General features: G+C 47.4%; 1 protein-coding gene across 1 annotated transcript in view; it reads left to right on the plus strand.

The window, feature by feature from the left end:
- Positions 1 to 21,208, plus strand: part of LOC144772273 (uncharacterized) — a 73,726-nt gene extending 52,518 nt beyond the window's left edge. The window contains exons 4-5 of the mRNA XM_078656505.1: positions 15,174 to 15,316; positions 16,562 to 21,208. Of these exons, the coding sequence (XP_078512631.1) occupies positions 17,532 to 19,454 (1,923 nt within the window). The 5' untranslated portion in view covers positions 15,174 to 15,316; positions 16,562 to 17,531 and the 3' untranslated portion in view covers positions 19,455 to 21,208. The remainder of the gene's footprint in view (positions 1 to 15,173; positions 15,317 to 16,561) is intronic.
- Positions 21,209 to 22,045: the final 837 nt, after the last annotated feature.

The raw sequence follows: 22,045 nt of genomic DNA on the forward strand, positions 1-22,045 counted from the left end.
GCCCCGTCCCCTTTCTCTCTCCTCCTTATGGCCCCTTTCTCTCTCCTCCTGCCCCGTCCCCTTTCTCTCTCCTCCTTATGGCCCCTTTCTCTCTCCTCCTTATGGCCCCTTTCTCTCTCCTCCTGCCCCGTCCCCTTTCTCTCTCCTCCTTATGCCCCCTTTCTCTCTCCTCCTGCCCCGTCCCCTTTCTCTCTCCTCCTGCCCCGTCCCCTTTCTCCCTCCTCCTTATGGCCCCTTTCTCTCTCCTCCTGCCCCGTCCCCTTTCTCACTCCTCCTGCCCCGTCCCCTTTCTCTCTCCTCCTTATGGCCCCTTTCTCTCTCCTCCTGCCCCGTCCCCTTTCTCTCTCCTCCTTATGGCCCCTTTCTCTCTCCTCCTGCCCCGTCCCCTTTCTCTCTCCTCCTGCCCTGTCCCCTTTCTCTCTCCTCCTGCCCCGTCCCCTTTCTCTCTCCTCCTGCCCTGTCCCCTTTCTCTCTCCTCCTTATGGCCCCTTTCTCTCTCCTCCTTATGGCCCCTTTCTCTCTCCTCCTGCCCCGTCCCCTTTCTCTCTCCTCCTTATGCCCCCTTTCTCTCTCCTCCTGCCCCGTCCCCTTTCTCTCTCCTCCTGCCCTGTCCCCTTTCTCTCTCCTCCTTATGGCCCCTTTCTCTCTCCTCCTTATGGCCCCTTTCTCTCTCCTCCTTATGGCCCCTTTCTCTCTCCTCCTGCCCCGTCCCCTTTCTCTCTCCTCCTTATGTCCCCTTTCTCTCTCCTCCTTATGGCCCCTTTCTCTCTCCTCCTTATGGCCCCTTTCTCTCTCCTCCTTATGCCCCCTTTCTCTCTCCTCCTGCCCCGTCCCCTTTCTCTCTCCTCCTGCCCTGTCCCCTTTCTCTCTCCTCCTTATGGCCCCTTTCTCTCTCCTCCTTATGGCCCCTTTCTCTCTCCTCCTGCCCCGTCCCCTTTCTCCCTCCTCCTTATGGCCCCTTTCTCTCTCCTCCTGCCCCGTCCCCTTTCTCTCTCCTCCTGCCCCGTCCCCTTTCTCCCTCCTCCTTATGGCCCCTTTCTCTCTCCTCCTGCCCCGTCCCCTTTCTCCCTCCTCCTTATGGCCCCTTTCTCTCTCCTCCTTATGGCCCCTTTCTCTCTCCTCCTGCCCCGTCCCCTTTCTCCCTCCTCCTTATGGCCCCTTTCTCTCTCCTCCTTATGGCCCCTTTCTCTCTCCTCCTTATGGCCCCTTTCTCTCTCCTCCTTATGGCCCCTTTCTCTCTCCTCCTTATGGCCCCTTTCTCTCTCCTCCTTATGCCCCCTTTCTCTCTCCTCCTTATGCCCCCTTTCTCTCTCCTCCTGCCCCGTCCCCTTTCTCTCTCCTCCTGCCCTGTCCCCTTTCTCTCTCCTCCTTATGGCCCCTTTCTCTCTCCTCCTTATGCCCCCTTTCTCTCTCCTCCTGCCCCGTCCCCTTTCTCTCTCCTCCTGCCCTGTCCCCTTTCTCTCTCCTCCTTATGGCCCCTTTCTCTCTCCTCCTGCCCCGTCCCCTTTCTCTCTCCTCCTGCCCTGTCCCCTTTCTCTCTCCTCCTGCCTTTCTTCGGGCCCCCTCTCCTCGCACCTGCTCGGAACAGGTAGTGTTGTTGCACTGATAACACTGTCTCAAAGCTTGTTCTGTGAACACCTCGCTGAAATCAAACCTGTGCCTCACAAATGCAATCAGAGCCTCTTCTTGGGACGGGGTGGACTGGGCGGATCCAGCCGCCCCCGGAGGTGGGTATAAACAGGGCACCGCAGGCCTCTGCACGTGTGCTCTAGGGTGTGGGCAGAGCAGGCATCTACAAGGTGGAAAGGTCAGAGGTAACCTTCCCAGCACACCAGCCTCAGCACTGCAATTGGGCAGAGCTGCCCCCTGGACGCAAAAGGGACAGGCAAGCTCCTGCGTTGCACACCTGGGCTGAGGCAGAGCAACCCCTGAGAGCGAGTCAGACGAGGCCTTGTCCGGCACACCAGCTGTGGCGCTGTACCCAGAGCTGCCCTCTGGAAGCTGAAGGGACATACCTGCTCCGCTGACAGCGCTGTCCACCGTCCCCAGCGGTGCACACTTGGGCAGAGCACCCACTCAGAACATTTCCAGCGCTGCACAGCCTCCCCGGCGCTGCACGCCATCCCCGGCGCTGCACAGCATCCCCGGCGCTGCACGCCATCCCCGGCGCTGCACAGCATCCCCCGCCCTCCACGCCATCCCCGGTGCTGCACAGCATCCCCCGCCCTCCACGCCATCCCCGGTGCTGCACAGCATCCCCCGCCCTCCACGCCATCCCCGGTGCTGCACAGCATCCCCCGCCCTCCACGCCATCCCCGGGGCTGCACAGTATCCCCCGCCCTCCACGCCATCCCCGGGGCTGCACAGCATCCCCGGCGCTGCACGCCATCCCCGGCGCTGCACAGCATCACCCGCCCTCCATGCCATCCCCGCCACTGCACGCCATCCCCGGCGCTGCACAGCATCCCCGGCGCTGCACAGCATCCCCGGCGCTGCACGCCATCCCCGGCGCTGCACAGCATCCCCCGCCCTCCACGCCATCCCCGGCGCTGCACGCCATCCCCGGCGCTGCACGCCATCCCCGGCGCTGCACGCCATCCCCGGCGCTGCACCCCATCCCCGGCGCTGCACCCCATCCCCGGCGCTGCACGCCATCCCCGGCGCTGCACGCCATCCCTGGCGCTGCACAGCATCCCCGGCGCTGCACAGCATTCCCCGGTGCCGGCGCTGCACGCCATCCCCGGCGCTGCACAGCATCCCCGGCGCTGCACAGCCTCCCCGGCACTGTCTCTGAAAGGTGAAGGGTCAGGGACAGGCCCACTCTGCCATCATCCTCAGCAGTGCCCCCTGGAAGGTGCACAGCCTCCGGCGCTGCACACCACTCCAGCGCTGCCATGGGGCTCTTCAAGCGAGATAAGAAGGAGTCCAAGGAGCAGGAGATTGCCCCAGCGGAGCCCATGGCCAGGGACCGGCGCCTGTAGAGCGAGATGACGGTAGGGGGACTTCAGCTACTATGGCAAGGAGAGAGAGGGCGAGTGCGTAAGAGGCTGCTGAGCAGCCTAAAACGGGAGTACTGCGGCCCCGGTGGGTCATTGCATGGGCATGGCCGTGGGAACGGTGTCTCCATGGTCTGTGGGAGCATTGCACCGAGGGCCTCTGGAACACGTGCATCCTCCAAGGAGTATCTGTAGCCACTAGCCAGTGTACGCACGTGCATTTGGCATTATTTCACTCCTCGTGCATGTTTAAGGATGGGTTAGAATCTATTCGCCTACATACACCATTCTTCTCAGTATTTTATAGTGTCTCTGGTTCTACTGACTCAGTTTGGGAGTTGATGTAAAAGAGGACGGTAATGAGATACTTACACCACAAAACGACAGGGGTTCATCCACCACCCACCCTCCTCTGCGCCCACATTCTCTCCCCCCACCCAGTTCCCGTCCCACCACCCTCCCCATCAGCGCCTTTTAAGCAGAAGAAGCGCCTTGACAACGAACTGGAGCAATGACTTGGGACCACGTGTACTGTTCGGTGCTCCGCTGCTCTCTAGCAGACATGCATGATATCATACACACATTTATACATACATGTTATAAGCCAATATGAGTACATACATGCAAACACACACACACACACATATATATATATATATATATATATATATATTGCCATTATAAATTACAATAACCTTTATTTAAGTATTAATTATTTTTAAAAAAATCCATTGTTATTTGTAATTTTGTAAACACCTCGCTAAAATAAAACCTGTGCCTCACAAATGCAATCATGAGCCTCTTCTTGGGACGGGGTGGACGGGACGGATCCAGCCGCCCCCGGAGGTGGGTATAAACAGGGAACCGCAGGCCGCTGGCAGGTGAAAGCGCCACGGAGGGGTATCGCCCTGCACGTGTGCTCTAGGGTGTGGGCAGAGCAGGCATCTACAAGGTGGAAAGGTCAGAGGTAACCTTCCCAGCACACCAGCCTCAGCACTGCAATTGGGCAGAGCTGCCCCCTGGACGCAAAAGGGACAGGCAAGCTCCTGCGTTGCACACCTGGGCTGAGGCAGAGCAACCCCTGAGAGCGAGTCAGACGAGGCCTTGTCCGGCACACCAGCTGTGGCGCTGTACCCAGAGCTGCCCTCTGGAAGCTGAAGGGACATACCTGCTCCGCTGACAGCGCTGTCCATCGTCCCCAGCGGTGCACACTTGGGCAGAGCACCCACTCAGAACATTTCCAGCGCTGCACAGCCTCCCCGGCGCTGCACGCCATCCCCGGCGCTGCACAGCATCCCCGGCGCTGCACGCCATCCCCGGCGCTGCACAGCATCCCCCGCCCTCCACGCCATCCCCGGTGCTGCACAGCATCCCCCGCCCTCCACGCCATCCCCGGTGCTGCACAGCATCCCCCGCCCTCCACGCCATCCCCGGTGCTGCACAGCATCCCCCGCCCTCCACGCCATCCCCGGTGCTGCACAGCATCCCCGGCGCTGCACGCCATCCCTGGCGCCGCACGCCATCCCCGGTGCTGCACAGCATCCCCCGCCCTCCACGCCATCCCCGGGGCTGCACAGCATCCCCGGCGCTGCACGCCATCCCCGGCGCTGCACAGCATCACCCGCCCTCCATGCCATCCCCGGCACTGCACGCCATCCCCGGCACTGCACGCCATCCCCGGCGCTGCACAGCATCCCCGGCGCTGCACGCCATCCCCGGCGCTGCACAGCATCCCCCGCCCTCCACGCCATCCCCGGTGCTGCACAGCATCCCCGGCGCTGCACGCCATCCCCGGCGCTGCACAGCATCCCCGGCGCTGCACGCCATCCCCGGCGCTGCACAGCATCCCCGGCGCTGCACCCCATCCCCGGCGCTGCACCCCATCCCCGGCGCTGCACCCCATCCCCGGCGCTGCACCCCATCCCCGGCGCTGCACAGCATCCCCGGCGCTGCACAGCATCCCCGGCACTGCACAGCATCCCCGGCGCTGCACAGCCTCCCCGGCACTGTCTCTGAAAGGTGAAGGGTCAGGGACAGGCCCACTCTGCCATCATCCTCAGCAGTGCCCCCTGGAAGGTGCACAGCCTCCGGCGCTGCACACCACTCCAGCGCTGCCATGGGACCTTCAAGCGAGATAAGAGGGAGTCCAAGGAGCAGGAGATTGCCCCAGCGGAGCCCATGGCCAGGGACCGGCGCCTGTAGAGCGAGATGACGGTAGGGGGACTTCAGCTACTATGGCAAGGAGAGAGAGGGCGAGTGCGTAAGAGGCTGCTGAGCAGCCTAAAACGGGAGTACTGCGGCCCCGGTGGGTCATTGCATGGGCATGGCTGTGGGAACGGTGTCTACATGGTCTGTGGGAGCATTGCACCGAGGGCCTCTGGAACACGTGCATCCTCCAAGGAGTATCTGTAGCCACTAGCCAGTGTACGCACGTGCATTTGGCATTATTTCACTCCTCGTGCATGTTTAAGGATGGGTTAGAATCTATTCGCCTACATACACCATTCTTCTCAGTATTTTATAGTGTCTCTGGTTCTACTGACTCAGTTTGGGAGTTGATGTAAAAGAGGACGGTAATGAGATACTTACACCACAAAACGACAGGGGTTCATCCACCACCCACCCTCCTCTGCGCCCACATTCTCTCCCCCCACCCAGTTCCCGTCCCACCACCCTCCCCATCAGCGCCTTTTAAGCAGAAGAAGCGCCTTGACAACGAACTGGAGCAATGACTTGGGACCACGTGTACTGTTCGGTGCTCCTCTGCTCTCTAGCAGACATACATGATATCATACACACATTTATACATACATGTTATAAGCCAATATGAGTACATACATGCAAACACACACACACACACACATATATATATATATGTTTATAACATGGACTGTTAGATGTGGACGAATGACACACTGACGAAGGCTCACGCCGAAACGCGTCTGTGCTTTTCTTTTTCCCTCTAATTAAACCCTGGCTTTGACTTTGATCCGCGAGTGCTGCCTCTTTCTTTTGGACTTTGGGAGAGTCGAGCGTTATATATATATATATATATATATATATATATATATATATATATATATATATATATATATATATTGCCATTATAAATTACAATAACCTTTATTTAAGTATTAATTATTTTTAAAAAAATCCATTGTTATTTGTAATATCAATACATCTAAGTCACGTAAATACAACACATATTGCATTACTAATGCTATAGGTGTCACATTTGAGAAAGTTAAAACTATTGGCATTGTAAATGACAAAGCTATTAATTTCGCTACTTTCAAAACCAACACATAAATTAAAAAAAATTGTCATTTACAATACCAATAGCTCAAACTTTCCTAATGCGAGACCTATTGCATTGCAAATGCTTGTTTGTATTATGTTTTCATGATCTTTAAATACAAGCAGAAAACATAGTATGAAGTGGGTGATCTATGAACCCGACAAGTCATCAGTTATAGCCTAATACATACTTACAAAATGTAATAGATATAAATCAGATACACTAATTGGCGGCAAGGGTACTCTATAGAAAGACTGACAACTATATAATCAACTTCTGTTGTGGTTCAGGAAGGCAACATTTCCTATGCATACATCACATTTGATAGCATTTTGTATCCTCTTCCCAGGTGCTGATTAAGTTTAGGGTCATTTCTTGCGCGATCGTTGATTTTCATTGTAACGCTATTCTTTCCTAGGCTATGAACATGATGAAATAAAATGTATTCATTAATAGTCTTGCTGTACCATAGGACTTAAGTCACACAGGGGTGTGGAATTTAATAAAATATCTACTTGTCCATGGGGCAGGTTGCTTCATGAATCTACTTGTCCTGTAACAAAATCCACTTGTCCCTTTGGTGCCATTTAGTGCAGGGACACATTACGGCAGCAATCTCATTATATAAGAGCTCTGATATAGCCTCTCTGATTATGCCAGGGCTCCTACCATAGTACTGTTTGAATGCTTGCAATCCCCTTATGTTGCCACATTTCTGCAGATCTACATACTGGGGCTGAAGGTAGTGGTAAGCAATAGTTACACGGTTAGAATGCCCTTTTGAGTCTGTGCAAACCTACTAACTTGTATGCTTTAAAGCTTTTCAACAGCTCTTCTCTTATCTTTTCCCATACTGAGAAATGTTGGAAATTTACTCCTGACAATGGCAGATGTAAACCTTCTTCCAGAGTTGCGGAAAAAAGTGGTTGGAGGGAACTTGCAAACACTCAGATTTTCACATGATCAAATCTACACATGCACATTTCCTCGTGCTAAAATGTAGTTCACAACTATTTTCTAGGAGTACTATTTCTTGTCCTACTTCTGTAAATTCTTGGGAATTAAGGAAAGCTGTATAGCTGCACTTAATGCAAGGACATATACCATGGGTGCACTTTTGAGACTTTCTTTATTAATGGGGCCCCTGATTTGGTCTGGCATTGACCATTATCTTTTGTGTTTATTAAAATTCTGTCTCTCATTCTGCTCTTTCACAAGGAGCATATCGGCACACTAAGTAGTTTTGTTCAATGCCAGTACTTACTGTGGCAATGTGTGCTTTTTGAGACCAATTTATTTTTGCTTTTGCCAATGTGTGTTATAATGGTGAGGGCCCGACAACTCCCACACCAATACAAACAAAAACCATGCTAAAACAAGTCACACATTGACAAAACTAATTGAGTGGGGCGATATGCCTTCCGTCTAGTTTGCGTTCTGTAATCCTGGCGCAAGGTATTTTAGTGATATTTACTTTCTAAAGCAAATCAGGATTTTCATTGAAAGGTTGGGCAAAGGGATGAAAAGTAGCACTATGTGCTACTTTGCATCAAGAGGTCATTCCGTAGGTGAATAATGGGTGTTTTCCTGCATCCACCCATGAGTATTGATGCACATACTTCTCTATTAGCAGTTTTAGAAAATGATTTAAACCAAAACTTCATGCTTCCTTGAAGCAGGTGTGACGGAGGAGAAACATTTTAGTTTGTCCGTACTTTTCAAACTTTGCATGTGTGCTGAGTTATACAGCAGACATACAAATTGGGTAAAATAGTAAAACATAGTTTTTAACCTATTCTTGATAGAATGCACACCCTCATGCACCATGGTGCACACGTGTGTGTTGGGGAATGGCAGCCTCAAATGCGCCAGCGCTGGGTGGGAGGAAAAGCAGCGCCATATCATGGTAGAAATAACATTGTTTTTTTCACACTCCCCTTGACGCGATGCAGTGCTGCATTTTTGGTGCTGCATTGCGTCAAAAGTTTGCAATAAGAAAAAGGTGTATAGCTAGCTAATTGGTGCAGAACATAACTAAATCTCTCTACAATTCACAGAACCACCCTATAGTAACAAATATATATATACACCAGTATATTACAAAACATATTTTTTATTTTCTTCTTTTATGTAGAGCTCTTAATCAGCTTTGTAATTTGTTTAAACCTTTTAAATATATCTTATTCAGTTTCAGTCATTTCATATAAGACTTTTGTTTGGAGACAACACAATTGCAATTATTCCATATACGATAGATGTAAGGATGATGGAGGCAGTGCGGCAGGTGTACACTACGTGCATTTCGGCATACGTGTCTTCATCAGGTAGCCGTCTATTGCACAAAAAGGGGCTTGAACACGATACTTGATGATGCAAAACGAAAGATCTAGAACTTCATATGTATCGTGGTAACTAGATGCTGCGCGATGACTATTATCCTATAAGGATGATTAGGCTCCAAAGAATACAGCTTCAAATGTAAAAACGAGTTCTGCTTAGATGGTGCAGGCGTGGTACATATATACGCTGCAGCTGCTAAAGTATTCAGTTATAGATACTGTTGGTTTTCTTCGTCCAAAAACGAATGAAAGTAGTACACAAGTAAGATGCCAAATTTACCAAAGATAATACGCTAGGCTCGGCTGGGGACGGGTGCATTCCCCTTTGTAGATATGGAGATGGTCATATACACCTCATTCCGCTCGACGTGGACGTAACAGCCTAATCGGGCTCCTTAGGTTTTAGTTTTTAGACTCTTCCAGATATATCCTTCAAGCCAATTGGAAAGGCATACTTTGACAGCACATTTATAAGTTAAAATATATGGTATGCCATCTTTATCCGTTGCATATTTATGCACATCTATGAGGTCAGCGTGCCATTGATGATTAAGGACCCGATTTATAATTTGGAGGAGGGACTTTTACTCCCTCAGGGCAACAGAGTAAATTACTGCTTCCCCACTATCCAAATTTAGAAATGACCAACAAGCCCGTGGTGATTTATAGGCATTGGCAACAACTGAACTTACAGCAGGTCCTGTTAATGCTTTAAGTTTTATGCATGGCTCCATCAAAATTACAGAGTCGCCCGTCAAACGTATGTTTTTATTTTCAAAGAAAATTCTTTATTGAAAATATAATTCTTTTTTAAAATGTATATGTAGGAACTGGGGTCGCCAGTTCCCCGGAGGTAGCCTGGCATGAGCAGGTAGGCAACCGAAAGCTTATGTGTTAAGTGACTACACAGCACACACTCCCTGAGACAATAAAAGACACACAATGACTGACACCACTCCAGTGTGTTTGATTAAAAATCAAAGAACTTTTATGTAAGATTAAGGTTCAGGAGTGGAAAATCACAGTATCATTTGGTCATTAAAGCATTTCATAGGAGGGGAGAAAAGGGAGCAGTTAAATATCCAATGTAACATGTTGCAATAACATTCCATGAAAGAATTAGCATTTCATCAGTTAACAGTGAACATTTCCTGAAAGAATTAGCATCTCGTTTAACAGGAGCAAACATTTCCTTAGGTATGGACGAAATCTCCGTTTCATCAAGTGAGTTACCTGTTCAGTAGGTAAACAATTACCAAGGGTGAACACTTCTATAGCAAATGTCCACAGGTTTTCAGGTGGGTAACCTAATTAACCTCTCACCCAACAAGGGTGAACATTACCTAAAACTCCTTAGCCGGAATAAACATATCCTTCAGCAGGAATAAACAGTGCAGTTAATGAGGATAGACCAGTTCATTAAATGTAGAACATTTCATGCAGAATAAACATGTCATCAATCAGAGGGAACACCCCATAAGGTAAACATGACAATTTCATCATCAATGCAGCCTCTCTTAATAATCGTTTGCCTGCAGGAGTAAAGGGGTGTGATTCTTTAATCACTACAGCATATCGCAATAACCCTGTCATTAAAGAAAATAGCGGTTCTCTACACAACAGTCAACATTCCAGTAGATAACTGTAGGCTTCCTTTAGCATCTCATTAACCTGGAATCAACCATGCCCAAAGTGAGAAGGAGCATAGATACACTAGGCATTAATATCTTCATTCCAGCATTGCATTAAAAGGTTAAACATTTCCTCATGTCAGGCATCAGCATGGTCATAACTAGGAGTAAAACCTTTCCCGCGGTACAGATAAACATTACATCCACTAGGAAAACCTCAGCAGATCAGAATAATTCTGACCTTAGGTCATTTGAGGCAAGTCAGAACAGTGCCTACAGTAACATGAGCATTTCTTCAAGTACCACATTAAAGCATTTTCATGGAAGCCTTTTAAAATGCATTTCCTGAAAAATGGCAAAACATTTCATTACGTACTTTCAGTAAAGTAGAAAAATAACACAGCCTGTCACGTTATACTAATCAGCAGGCCAAAAGGGTACTGTCATAAACCATGGACTAGCTTGCAGGAAGCAATTACAAACATTTCCTCTTGTAAATAACAGTTTAGTAGCCAGGGTCAAATCATCAAAATAGTACTGGCATTAACATTTCCAACCACAGTAACAGTGCCCTAGCCAGGGGTAACTTTTCTTAGCTGAGGGCCCCACTGTGTCTTTTGGGAGCCCTGGCCTAGTTCACATGGGCCTTCTCCAGGCTAATTGGGGCCAACGGGGCCCAGTTACCAGTTTTCCATGGGGCTATTCCCCAGTTCAGGGAGTGCAGGGGCCAACGAGGCCCAATTTCAACTTTCCCCCTGGGAGGGGCGAACTTGGGGCCTTCTCCGGCCTCCCGCCCACCTCCCCGAGGGTTACCTGACTCTTCGGGCCACTCCGGGCCCCTGGCGGTGATCTCTGGTGGGAGGGGCAGGCTCTGGCCCTCCCGCGGGCCTCACACGGCCAGGGGATTCCTTCTGGCTCCACCGGGGCTGACTCCAGCTGATGGGAGGCCCTCCGGTGAAGAAATTCTCTGTTCCCGGGCCCTTGATGACGTGGGCGGCCCGGGAACCAATCAGCAGGCAGCTGGGGCGGGCGCGGCAGCGTCAGCCAATCGCTGCGCGGCGCCGGATGGGGCCAGGCCACTCCCATAGACTTAGTACTCCCTCAGACACAGACAGAAACTAGATTGGATAAATACTCCCTGGATATCCTCCCTCCAATCTCATTACAAGAAACATCGACACTAATAAAGCAGATTAAGAGTGGGAGTCCCGATGACACCATCCCTGCCAGGTTAATGCCTGTACTGGCAGAACAACTTTGCCCAAAGATTACTGAATTAGTGAATCTTTCACTTACTTCAGGCGTTGTCCCCAGGGAGTGGAAACGAGCTCTTGTCAGGCCGATAAGAAAAAACACTGCCACCCCATGGTCTGATCTAACCAACCTAAGACCCATCTCCCTACTTCCATTTCTGGGGAAACTTATAGAGAAGCATGTGAACCGCCATCTATCCGGACATATTGAACTTGCCAACACCCTGGACTACTCCCAGTCAGGGTTCCGCCCCAAATATAGTACAGAATCCATCCTCCCGTCTGTCACTGACGACCTTCACATGTACCAGGACAAGGGCCTCTCAGTTATACTGGTCCTATTAGATCTGTCTGCAGCGTTCGACAGCGTGTCTCATTCCATCTTGACTGAACGGTTGTTGAACGCTGGTATTAAGAATAAAGCCCTTGACTGGTTAAAGAGCTTCCTAGCTGATCGCACCCAAAGAGTCACCATGGGTGCATATCGCTCAGCGGAAACAGAGATTTCTAAGGGGGTGCCACAGGGCTCTTGTTTGAGCCCAACCCTTTTTAATATCTATGTGGCACCCCTGGCTGGAGTACTGCGCAGGTACGGCTTCATCCCCGTATCATACGCAGATGACACGCAGCTCCTTTTCCCTTTTAAAACTCTGTCCGCTGAGGTTAGGAACTCTTTTTCGTCAGGTATGAAGGCAGTGGCAAAATGGATGTCCACCAACTACCTCCAATGTAATGTCAACAAAACGGAGGTTATGTTGTTTGGGGAGGCAAAAATTCTATGGACTCCCGAATGGTGGCCGTCAGACCTAGGAGCGGTCCCTGAACCCAAACAGCTCGTGAAAAACCTGGGAATTCGGTTTGACCACGATCTGTCACTGAAGCAACACACAAGTTACATCTCAGGGATATGCTTCTATACCATCAGTCTGCTTCGCAAAGTCTTCCCTCTACTACCTGACTCGGTTAAGAAAACCCTCGTCCAAGCACTGATCCTTAGTCGGATCGACTACTGCAATGGCTTGCTGCTCTCTGTAAACGAAGGAGTACTGGCTAAGCTACAAGTCATTCAGAACACGGCAGCTCGCCTTGTTCTGAATGCCCACCCGAGAACTGCCTCCAAACCCCTACTTGAACATCTGCATTGGCTCCCAATTCGACAAAGAGCCAAATTTAAGATCTGCTGCTTGATCCACAAGTGCCTGAACGGACAAGGGCCCGTCTATCTCGAACAGAAATTTGTTCCCTATGTTCCAATTCGTTCCCTCAGATCGAGGAAAGACCTCCTTCTGGTGGTTCCCCGCGCCAAGAAGTCCGGACATGGAGGTAAAGCCCTATCCATTGCTGGTCCCAAGCTGTGGAACAAACTCCCTCTGTCACTGAGACAATGTAAAGAACATCTCACATTTCGGAAACTTTTAAAAACCATCCTGTTTAAAAATGATCTCTAACCTCACTTTTCACGACTGCTGTTTACCGGTTCCTAAAGCGCGGAGATACTCCATTTGGAGTGATTCTAGCGCTATACAAACCCACAAATAAAATAAATAAATAAATGGCTAGGGACGCCGCGTCCCCCGTCACGTGACGCAGGTGAAGGCTTCAGGCCTTGTCCGGCCTGACAGGAATCCGCGACGGCTTACCTCAGAAACCGGGGCCGCCGCGGGGGATCATCCAATCTGGGGCCGGGCTGCGGCGGTGATGGTGGGCCCACAGAAGGCCTCAGCAGGCCCGGTACGTAACGTCCTGGGACAGCGCCTCCCCCAGAGGCACAGCGCGATCGCGGCGGCCCTCTCCTGGCACCGAGGGCCGCCGGGGGCAAACTACAGCTCTCCACAGGGCAGCCCCGGCTGCACGGACCACTGGGGCCAAGGCGGTGAGTACCCTCGCCGATTAGCGCCTCAGAAACAGCGCGCTCTAGGTCCGGTCGGCGTTTGCAGCGCCTCACGGCAGTACAGCGCTTGGGGGCAAAATATAGCGCTTCGAGGAGGCGGCGCTCCCAGGCACACAGGTAGCGCTGGGCAATGCGCAGGATACAGCGCTTGATAGGGATCGCGCTTCTCAGGAAATCACCGCGCTGCTCAAGGGGGCAATTACCACAGTGCTCCGGGCAACAGCAGTCTCTGGCAGAATCAGCGCTGGGGCAGTTTCCACAGCAGTGCTCCAGGGCAGCAATCCTCTCTCGAATTCCAGCGCTTATCAAGGGGCAATTACAGCAGTCTCAGTAGGATAGGTAGCTCAGGGGGCTAGCACTATCAAGGAGGAGCGCTTAGCAGTACAGGCTAACAATTCAGGCAGGACAGCGCAGGCCAATACCTGGTTGACTCCCAGCAGTCATGAGGTAATTTGAAGGGCTTCTTTTTCTTGGCGCTTGATGGTTTCTGCGCCCTTGTAAATATCAGTCCCTTGTTTCTTGATTATTGAAGGGGGGGTTGAGATGGGGGCCTGCAGGCAGTCTTCCGCTGCAGGTCACTGTAGATGGACCCTGGGGTTCCCTAGCGCCGGGCCAGATTAGGGGGCTAGTCTAGGACACGTCACCCAGCTTAAGAGGCAGCACCTAAATCCTGTCACTCCCAGTAGCATAGGTTCCTAACTAGGCCCTCCCGCCGAAAACTCCTGCGTGGGTTCCCCAGGTCAGTGTTGCCCCAACTGACTGGAAAGTTTTCCCTCCCTTGCTTATATAGGCCAGGTCAGGTGACCACCCTCTAAGGCGGCAAAACTAAGCTCCGCCCTTATTCTAGAAGGTGCCAGGAGCTTCCCTACTTTAACTGTGGGCAGGCAAGGCAGGCTAGAATGGCAACATTGTTTGGAGTCCCTGCCAGCTCCTGGCAACTAGAATGCGCCTTAACAAGACCACACTGCAGTAAGAGGGGTCAGTGGCAGCCATGTTTAGGGAAGAGGGCACCTATACCTTACATTGGTTTTAACAATACACAGAGCATTACAACCTCGCAGGGCCTATACAAATACATTATAAAGGGGGGACATCATGAATTAGGGGACGCAAAAAGCAAAACATTTCAGTGAAAAGGGCCAAGTCCAACAGTATAAAAATGCATACAACAGTTTTCACTGCCCCTTACAGCAAGGGTTTTTCTGGCGTGATGGGCAGTGAAAACTGACCTGTATGTCTGGGAGGACATGCAGGTCAACCGCCCACAGCCATACTCTTATCAGGCCATCAGAGGGGTGTAACCACGCCGGAGATGGAGTGGTCTCCACTGCGGTTACATCAATGGACCTTCTACATTTAAATCAGGCAGACGGACCATTATCTTGGCCATAAGCATATCTTTAGCCTCTAGATATAAATCAGTACCTTAGTCCAGTGAAGAGTGTAGAATTTCTCTGAAGGCATTGCATGCACTGTTACCTAATGTATGAGCATCTTCTCCTGAGAAACCATTCCACTTCATGTTTTTTGTTGTTGTAAATTTAGCTTTCTTTGTAAAATGTGTCTACCCCTCCAAAACTACTAATCCACAAGGGGTTGTAATAAACTCCTTGGAAAAGCTTCTGCATCCTTCCATTTCTTGATTACAAAAAATGCCCACTATCCTAAATCTTCAGTCTATCTTAATTTAATTTTTTTGTGGTATCAGGATATTAAGATGCTGTAATATTTTTTATTATGCATGGTTGCTTATGTTACTTTTCAGATCCAGGCCAGGTGAACTCCGGCACATACAGGGCTGTTCTGTCAAATCCACATCCGCTTCCTGGATTCGGTATGATGCACAAGAGGGGTCCACCTCCCGGCGTCCCCAACTCTGGACGTGACACAGAGTAATGAGGCAATCAGGTGAGGGAAAAAAGGGTGTTGGGAGGGGTCCGCGGGGAGAGGGAGACCTGTAACAAAAAGAACACAGTGTAAATACAACACACTAATCCTTCTACTCTCGTAAGGTCTCACTAGAGCGGAACTAGTAGCTGCTGAACACTTTGCTCCCCAGGATATCAACTTGTGGTCATCTACAGAGATACTTCTCTCCAAATACACGATGTCTCTACAACAGGAAAGCATGAAAGATTAACCTCCCTTTCACACACACAAACAGTCAATAATCTCCTGTGTTGCATTCATACCTACCCACAACAGGGTACTCTCTAGCAACCCGTAAGTTCCACAAAACTCAGGAAGCCACCCCACACAGCAGGATAGGGACAGCTATCAAACAAGATCCGAATAAGGAGCACAGCATCCAAATGGTCAGACAGGGATGAGTTTCTGGAATTCAAATGATGAGCAAGAAAAAATAATAAACCCAAAGTCAATAGGCGGCTTCCTTACATAGCATACAAGTCATCAGGCTCCCAAAGGGTCAGCGCTTACCTCAGCGCGAATCCACAACTAGAATAGGATCTCCCTGTCCCTTACGTCAGCGCAAAAAGCGAAAATATACCCCTTGCGCTATCCAGCGCGCGAACTATACACAAAGTACGGGTGCTCCCCAGCGCTTACATCAGCGCGGGAGGCGAAAGTCTTCCTAGCGCAATTCAGAGCGCGGACTTTACACAAAGTACTGGTGCTCCCCAGCGCTTACGTCAGGGCGGGAAGACCGAGCTTGATCCAGACAGGTAGCGCTGAATAAACAGACGGCCCAGCCGGGTGGCAACGAGGGAGAGCAGCGCGACTCTCAGCAGAGAACAGAAATCCAAACCGGAATGAAGAGATTGCCTCAGCAACCATGAGTACAACGAACAGAGCAGAATAGGAACCACCAAGCAGCTTGACTCCACGGTAGGGACAGGATTACGAGTACTTCCTGTGCACTCTTGCTGACCTATATAAGTTAAGCTCCTCCCCTACTTTCCCAAGCATGCTGGGAGACGTAGTCCGCACATAGAACATTGCGTAGGCACATCAGATCAACTCTTGACATGTTCATTTTGGAGCAGTGAGCTAGCAAGATAGACTGGATTGCTTTCTAGAGTAATAACCAGTGGCAGGAATTTGTTTGTGTTAATTTTTTGACATTTCATCTGAGACATATTGTACACTACGCTGCTTATAGATTTTGATATTACAGTATTCTTGTATCCACAGATAGGAGATTCCTGAACACATAATACGACGAAGAGTAATGAAGAAATTTTGACAATACTTGAAAGGTATCTAATACTCAAGAAGAACAAGAAATGATGCCAAATAGTAATAGGAAAAAGGAAAAATCAGTAGGAGACAGAGAATCACGTACACAAACAGACAAAGCCTGCAAGAACATGAAGTGCAATCCGGCTGCTTCAAGACGCTGACGACATCCATGCTGCTGGACTCAAAAGATTGACATAATTAACATCACAAAAATTAAACTGGCAGAACACATCCAGTATTAAAATATGCTAGATACCACCATTTATCTTAGATAATTATTAGGTAGTTACCACAATGCTAGCCTCTCTAACATGATAATATAAAGACTGTGATGTTAATCCACCATAAACACTGTTTGGCTGCCCCTACAATCCGTACATTATTCTAGAATATAAAGACTTGGTAATGAGTTTTTTTCTTTTTGTGTGTATTTTATAAATATTCTCCTAAAAATATATTATTTAGATAAGCTGCGAGTTTGCAGTTCTACTTGAAAAGTTCTTAACGCAGGTTGAAGACACAGCTCATTATAGGAAGACAATGCATATGTTATCAGTCGTACAAGGATTCCAGTAACTATTTAACATTCTTAATAAGAACACAAACCCTTCAAATACTACACATATCAAGTGAATATTAAAATATAGTTAGTTGTTCAGCAACCATAATGGTCAGTCAGCAAACTCATGGCATAATATGATTTATGCCAAAATATAGCCAATACTTAGACTCTAAACCCCAAAGTAAAACACATACAATGGAAGACACGCTTTAGGTTCTGCTCAGTGCTAAAGTAGCATCACCAACAATTCACAGTGTGAAACCCATAAGGACACCGTTAATGTGGCAATAGTGTTCATCAGCAATTCACAACTAAGAGTTCATTAATAAAGAGAAGAAACAACATAACGGTTCTGTGTTTATGAGAAAATATTTATTAATTCATTATTACTTCACTGACACCAGTAAGAACTCAACAGAAAATTCATTTTGGTGTAATGAATGTAAGATGACCTTTAATGAGTCATCGACTCTGTGGAGCAAATATTTCACGCAAAAACCAGAAAATACAGACACAATTAGTGAAAATGGAAAGTGCTTTACTCACACAGGAAACCTAAAGATCCATCAGCAAACACTCACAAGGGAAAAACCATACACATGCAGTGAATGTGGTGAGGGGTTTACTTCTGCATCAGAGCTAACCATCCATCTGCGACAGCACACAGGAGAAAAGCCAGACACATGCCAAGAATGTGGAAAGAGCTTTAGTACATCCTCAAATCTAAAGAGGCACTACCTAACACATACAGGAGAAAAACCACACACATGTAGTGAATGTGGAAAGAGCTTTAGTACATCCTCAAATCTAAAGAGCCACTACCTAACACATACAGGAGAAAAACCACACACACACAGTGAATGTGGAAAGAGGTTTACTGAAGCATCACTCTTAGCAATTCATGTGCGATGGCATACCGGAGAAAAACCATACACTTGCAGTGAATGTGGAAAGAGCTTTCGTACATCTGCAAATCTAAAGAGCCACCAGCCAACACACACCGGAGAAAAACCATACCTATGCAGTGAATGTGGAAAGAGCTTTTGTAGCTCTACGCAGCTAAAACGCCACCAGCTAACACACACAGGAGAAAAACCATACCCATGCAGTGAATGTGGAAAGAGGTTTACTGAGGCATCATGCTTAGCAATCCATGTGCGATGGCATACAGGAGAAAAACCATACACTTGCAGTGAATGTGGAAAGAGCTTCCGTACATCTGCAAATCTAAAGAGCCACCAGCTAACACACACCGGGGAAAAACCATACACATGCAGTGAATGTGGAAAGAGTTTTACTGAAGCATCAACTGTAAGGAAACACCAGCGAATCCACACAGGGGAAAAACCTTACACTTGTAGTGAATGTGGAAAGAGCTTTACTGTAGCATCAAATCTAAGGAAACACCAGCTAATTCACACAGGGGAAAAACCATACACTTGCAGTGAATGTGGAAAGAGCTTTACTGAAGCATCACATGTAAGGAAACACCAGCTAATTCACACAGGGGAAAAACCATACACTTGCAGTGAATGTGGAAAGAGCTTTAGTAGCTCTGCACATCTAAAGAGCCACCAGCGAACACACACAGGGGAAAAACCATTCACATGCAGTGAATGTGGAAAGAGTTTTAGTAGCTCTGCACATCTAAAGAGCCACCAGCGAACACACACTGGGGAAAAACCATACACATGCAGTGAATGTGGAAAGGGCTTCACTCAGACATCAGCCCTAACCATCCATCTGCGAAGGCATACAGGAGAAAAACCATACACATGCAGTGAATGTGGAAAGAGCTTTATTATTGCATCCGACCTAAACATCCATCTGCGACGGCATACAGGAGAAAAACCATACATATGCAGCAAATGTGGAAAGAGCTTTACTGACGCATCAGCTTTAAAGAGCCACAAGCGAATACACACGGGAGAAAAACCTTACACTTGCAGTGAATGTGGAAAGAGCTTTATTATCTCCTCACATCTAAAGAGCCACCAGTTAACACACACAAAGAAAAAAACATACACATGTAGTGAATGTGGAAAGAGCTTTACTGAAGCTACAGCTTTAAAGATCCACAAGCGAACACACACAGGAGAAAAACCATACAGATGCAATGAATGTGGAAAAAGGTTTACTCAACTATCACATGTAAGGAGACACGAGCGAATGCACACAGGAGAAAAACCATACACATGCAATGAATGTGGAAAGAGCTTTCGTATATCTGCAACTCTAAAGAGCCACCAGCTAACACACACAATGGAAAAACCATACACATGAAGGGAATGTGGAATGAACTTTACGCGCTTATCAACTATAAAGGACCCTCAACGCAAGCACACAGGAAAAAACCATACACATGGAGTGAATCTGGAAATTCCTTCACTTGGGGGTCAATCCTAACCATCCTTCTGCAAAGGCATGTAGCAGAGAAACCATGCACTTGTATTGAATGTAGAACAAATTTTGTAAATCCATGCATCCAAAGAGCCACCATCTAACAAGCAGGGGAAATAAACATACAAATGCAAAGAATGTGGAAAGAGATTTACACAAGCCTCAGACCTAACCATCCATCTGTGATGGCATACAGAAGAAAATGCATAGAAATACAGTGAATGTTGAAAGAGCTTTAGCAAATCCGTACATTTTAAGAGTCAGTAGCTAACATAGAAATGGAAAAACACACATGCAGTGGATGTGGAAAGAGCTTTACTCAAGCATAAGTCCTAACTATCTATCTGTGAAGGCATTCGGAAGAATACCCATTCAAATGTATTGAAGGTGGAATGGGCTTTGCTAGCTCAACATACCTAAAATGACCCTAGCAATCACACATAGGAAAAACAACATAAAATATGTAGGATATTTCAGTTATTCATAAAATGTAAGAAACCTTCTGTAAACCACAGATATAGTTAATGAGGGAAGAAGTTGCATGATTTATTATGCCTAGTGGTCAATTGTGAACACACAAAGTGTAAATAACATTCTGTTGTAATGGGTGTGAGAAAAGCTTCCATGTTTTTTCCATCTATATATGCATCGGCAAGTTTTCACACAGAAATCTCATACAGGAGCATCGTATAGGGTGGGTTTCAGTCTTTCATTAAATTATAAGTCACTGTCACCAACACATCTTAGAAAATAATTTTGGCTACAGTAAATGTGGGAGGGTTTCATTTACTTTTCAACATTCAGAGTTATAAGGTTTATGAAGAAACTGTGTCTAGACCTTTCCGATGTCAGGTGAGGTTCAACATTGCTCTTTCTAGGTTTGGAAAAACTCAATATGTTGAAGCGACCCTCCCACTGTGGAAGTTGTCTTTTTCACACTGTAAGGAGAGGTAGCTCTTTGATCCTGTTACTCAATGTATTGGTAACCTTTGACATTGTTGACCAAGGGGTACATTTTTCTATTTCATTCGTGTACATGGGATGGCGAAGGCCTTAATGAAATATGTAAACATTAAGTTCCAAGTATATTTCAATGTATAACCTTTGTTATTTTTGTAGGATAATAATAGGTAACCATGTAGTATGGTCCTACATTTCCATCATGGTGTTCTGATCACATCATAAACCACAAGGCTAAAGGCGATGTGGTTTGTAAATATCACCAGGTCACCAGGCGATGTAGGGTCATATCATAAACATTAGCCAGTTTGTATTTTTTATTTTACATGATTATTTTGTGGCAGTTGGGTTAAAAAATGTATTGTTTCTCAAACGGGAATGTTTACTAAAAACTGTAAGTGAAGTCTGGTTAAGGGTGAGATTGTTAATGCTGTTCTCCTGATTCATTAGTTAAAATAAGAACGGCCAGGTATGAGTTTTCATGATTGGAATATTAAATCAACAAAATGCAATAGTAAAGCTCTGCAGGCTGGTTTGAGACTGTCCTCTTGCTAATGAAACCCACATTTCATAGTGACCCATGAAATGCCTTCAAAACCCCAAGGGGTCAGTATAAGATCATATTACAGGATAACCTGCTATGTGTTTGTCTTCTATTAAAGTATGGTGTCATTTCATTGCTCGGATCTGGGAATTCTGTATGATTGTAAAAAGAAGAGTACAATGTGTTGAGGATAGGATGCATTAATCTTTTTTATGTATGTTGTTTTTCTTTTTTTAGGAAATAGGATGTGTAGGGTGATCGGATGTCACCATTTGGCAAAAATCTTTCTTCAAGTGTTAGACTTTCTTTTAACAATCCTTTTAAAAGGTCTGGCAGTTTCTATTGAAAAAGAACCATGATTATAATACTTACAATGCACAAATAAATAAACTCCAGACCTTTCAAGCAGCTTCCACATAACATTGACTCTTCTGGCCATCCTCATGGTGTCCCACCACTTATATTTAATAGACAAAAATAATTCTGAATGCATTTTTTAACTTAAAAAATATTTAAGTTCATTCACGGTTAGTAATCTTGTCATATATGTAAACAACAATATACATTATTATAGATTTTTCTCTTGTTTACAGATTACACTTTAGAATAGATATTGTCTTCTTTGAGCATTATTGTGCAATACTATTAAAAGGATTTTATGTTAATACATTTTGTCTTATTAAACAGCAATGTTAACTTTCATAGCACTCGGACTGTAGTGAATACTCGGGCACAAGAATGCTCATGGGGACATAAATGCATTTGTTTTGTTTCTAATAAACTGCAGAAGAAGCAGCGTGTGCTTCCTAGATTCGACAGATTAGACTGTAACAAATCCACATGGGAATGCAGAAGTAAATGAAACTTCTTTTTAGAAAACCATAATATGCTATTGAGAGAGCATAAAAAGCACTAATTGGCGTACAAAGCGCCAATGCGCTCACCTCCCATAGATACACTAGCAGCTGGC

Source organism: Lissotriton helveticus, chromosome 8, assembly GCF_964261635.1.
Source record: "Lissotriton helveticus chromosome 8, aLisHel1.1, whole genome shotgun sequence".
Taxonomy (NCBI): Eukaryota; Metazoa; Chordata; class Amphibia; order Caudata; family Salamandridae; genus Lissotriton; species Lissotriton helveticus.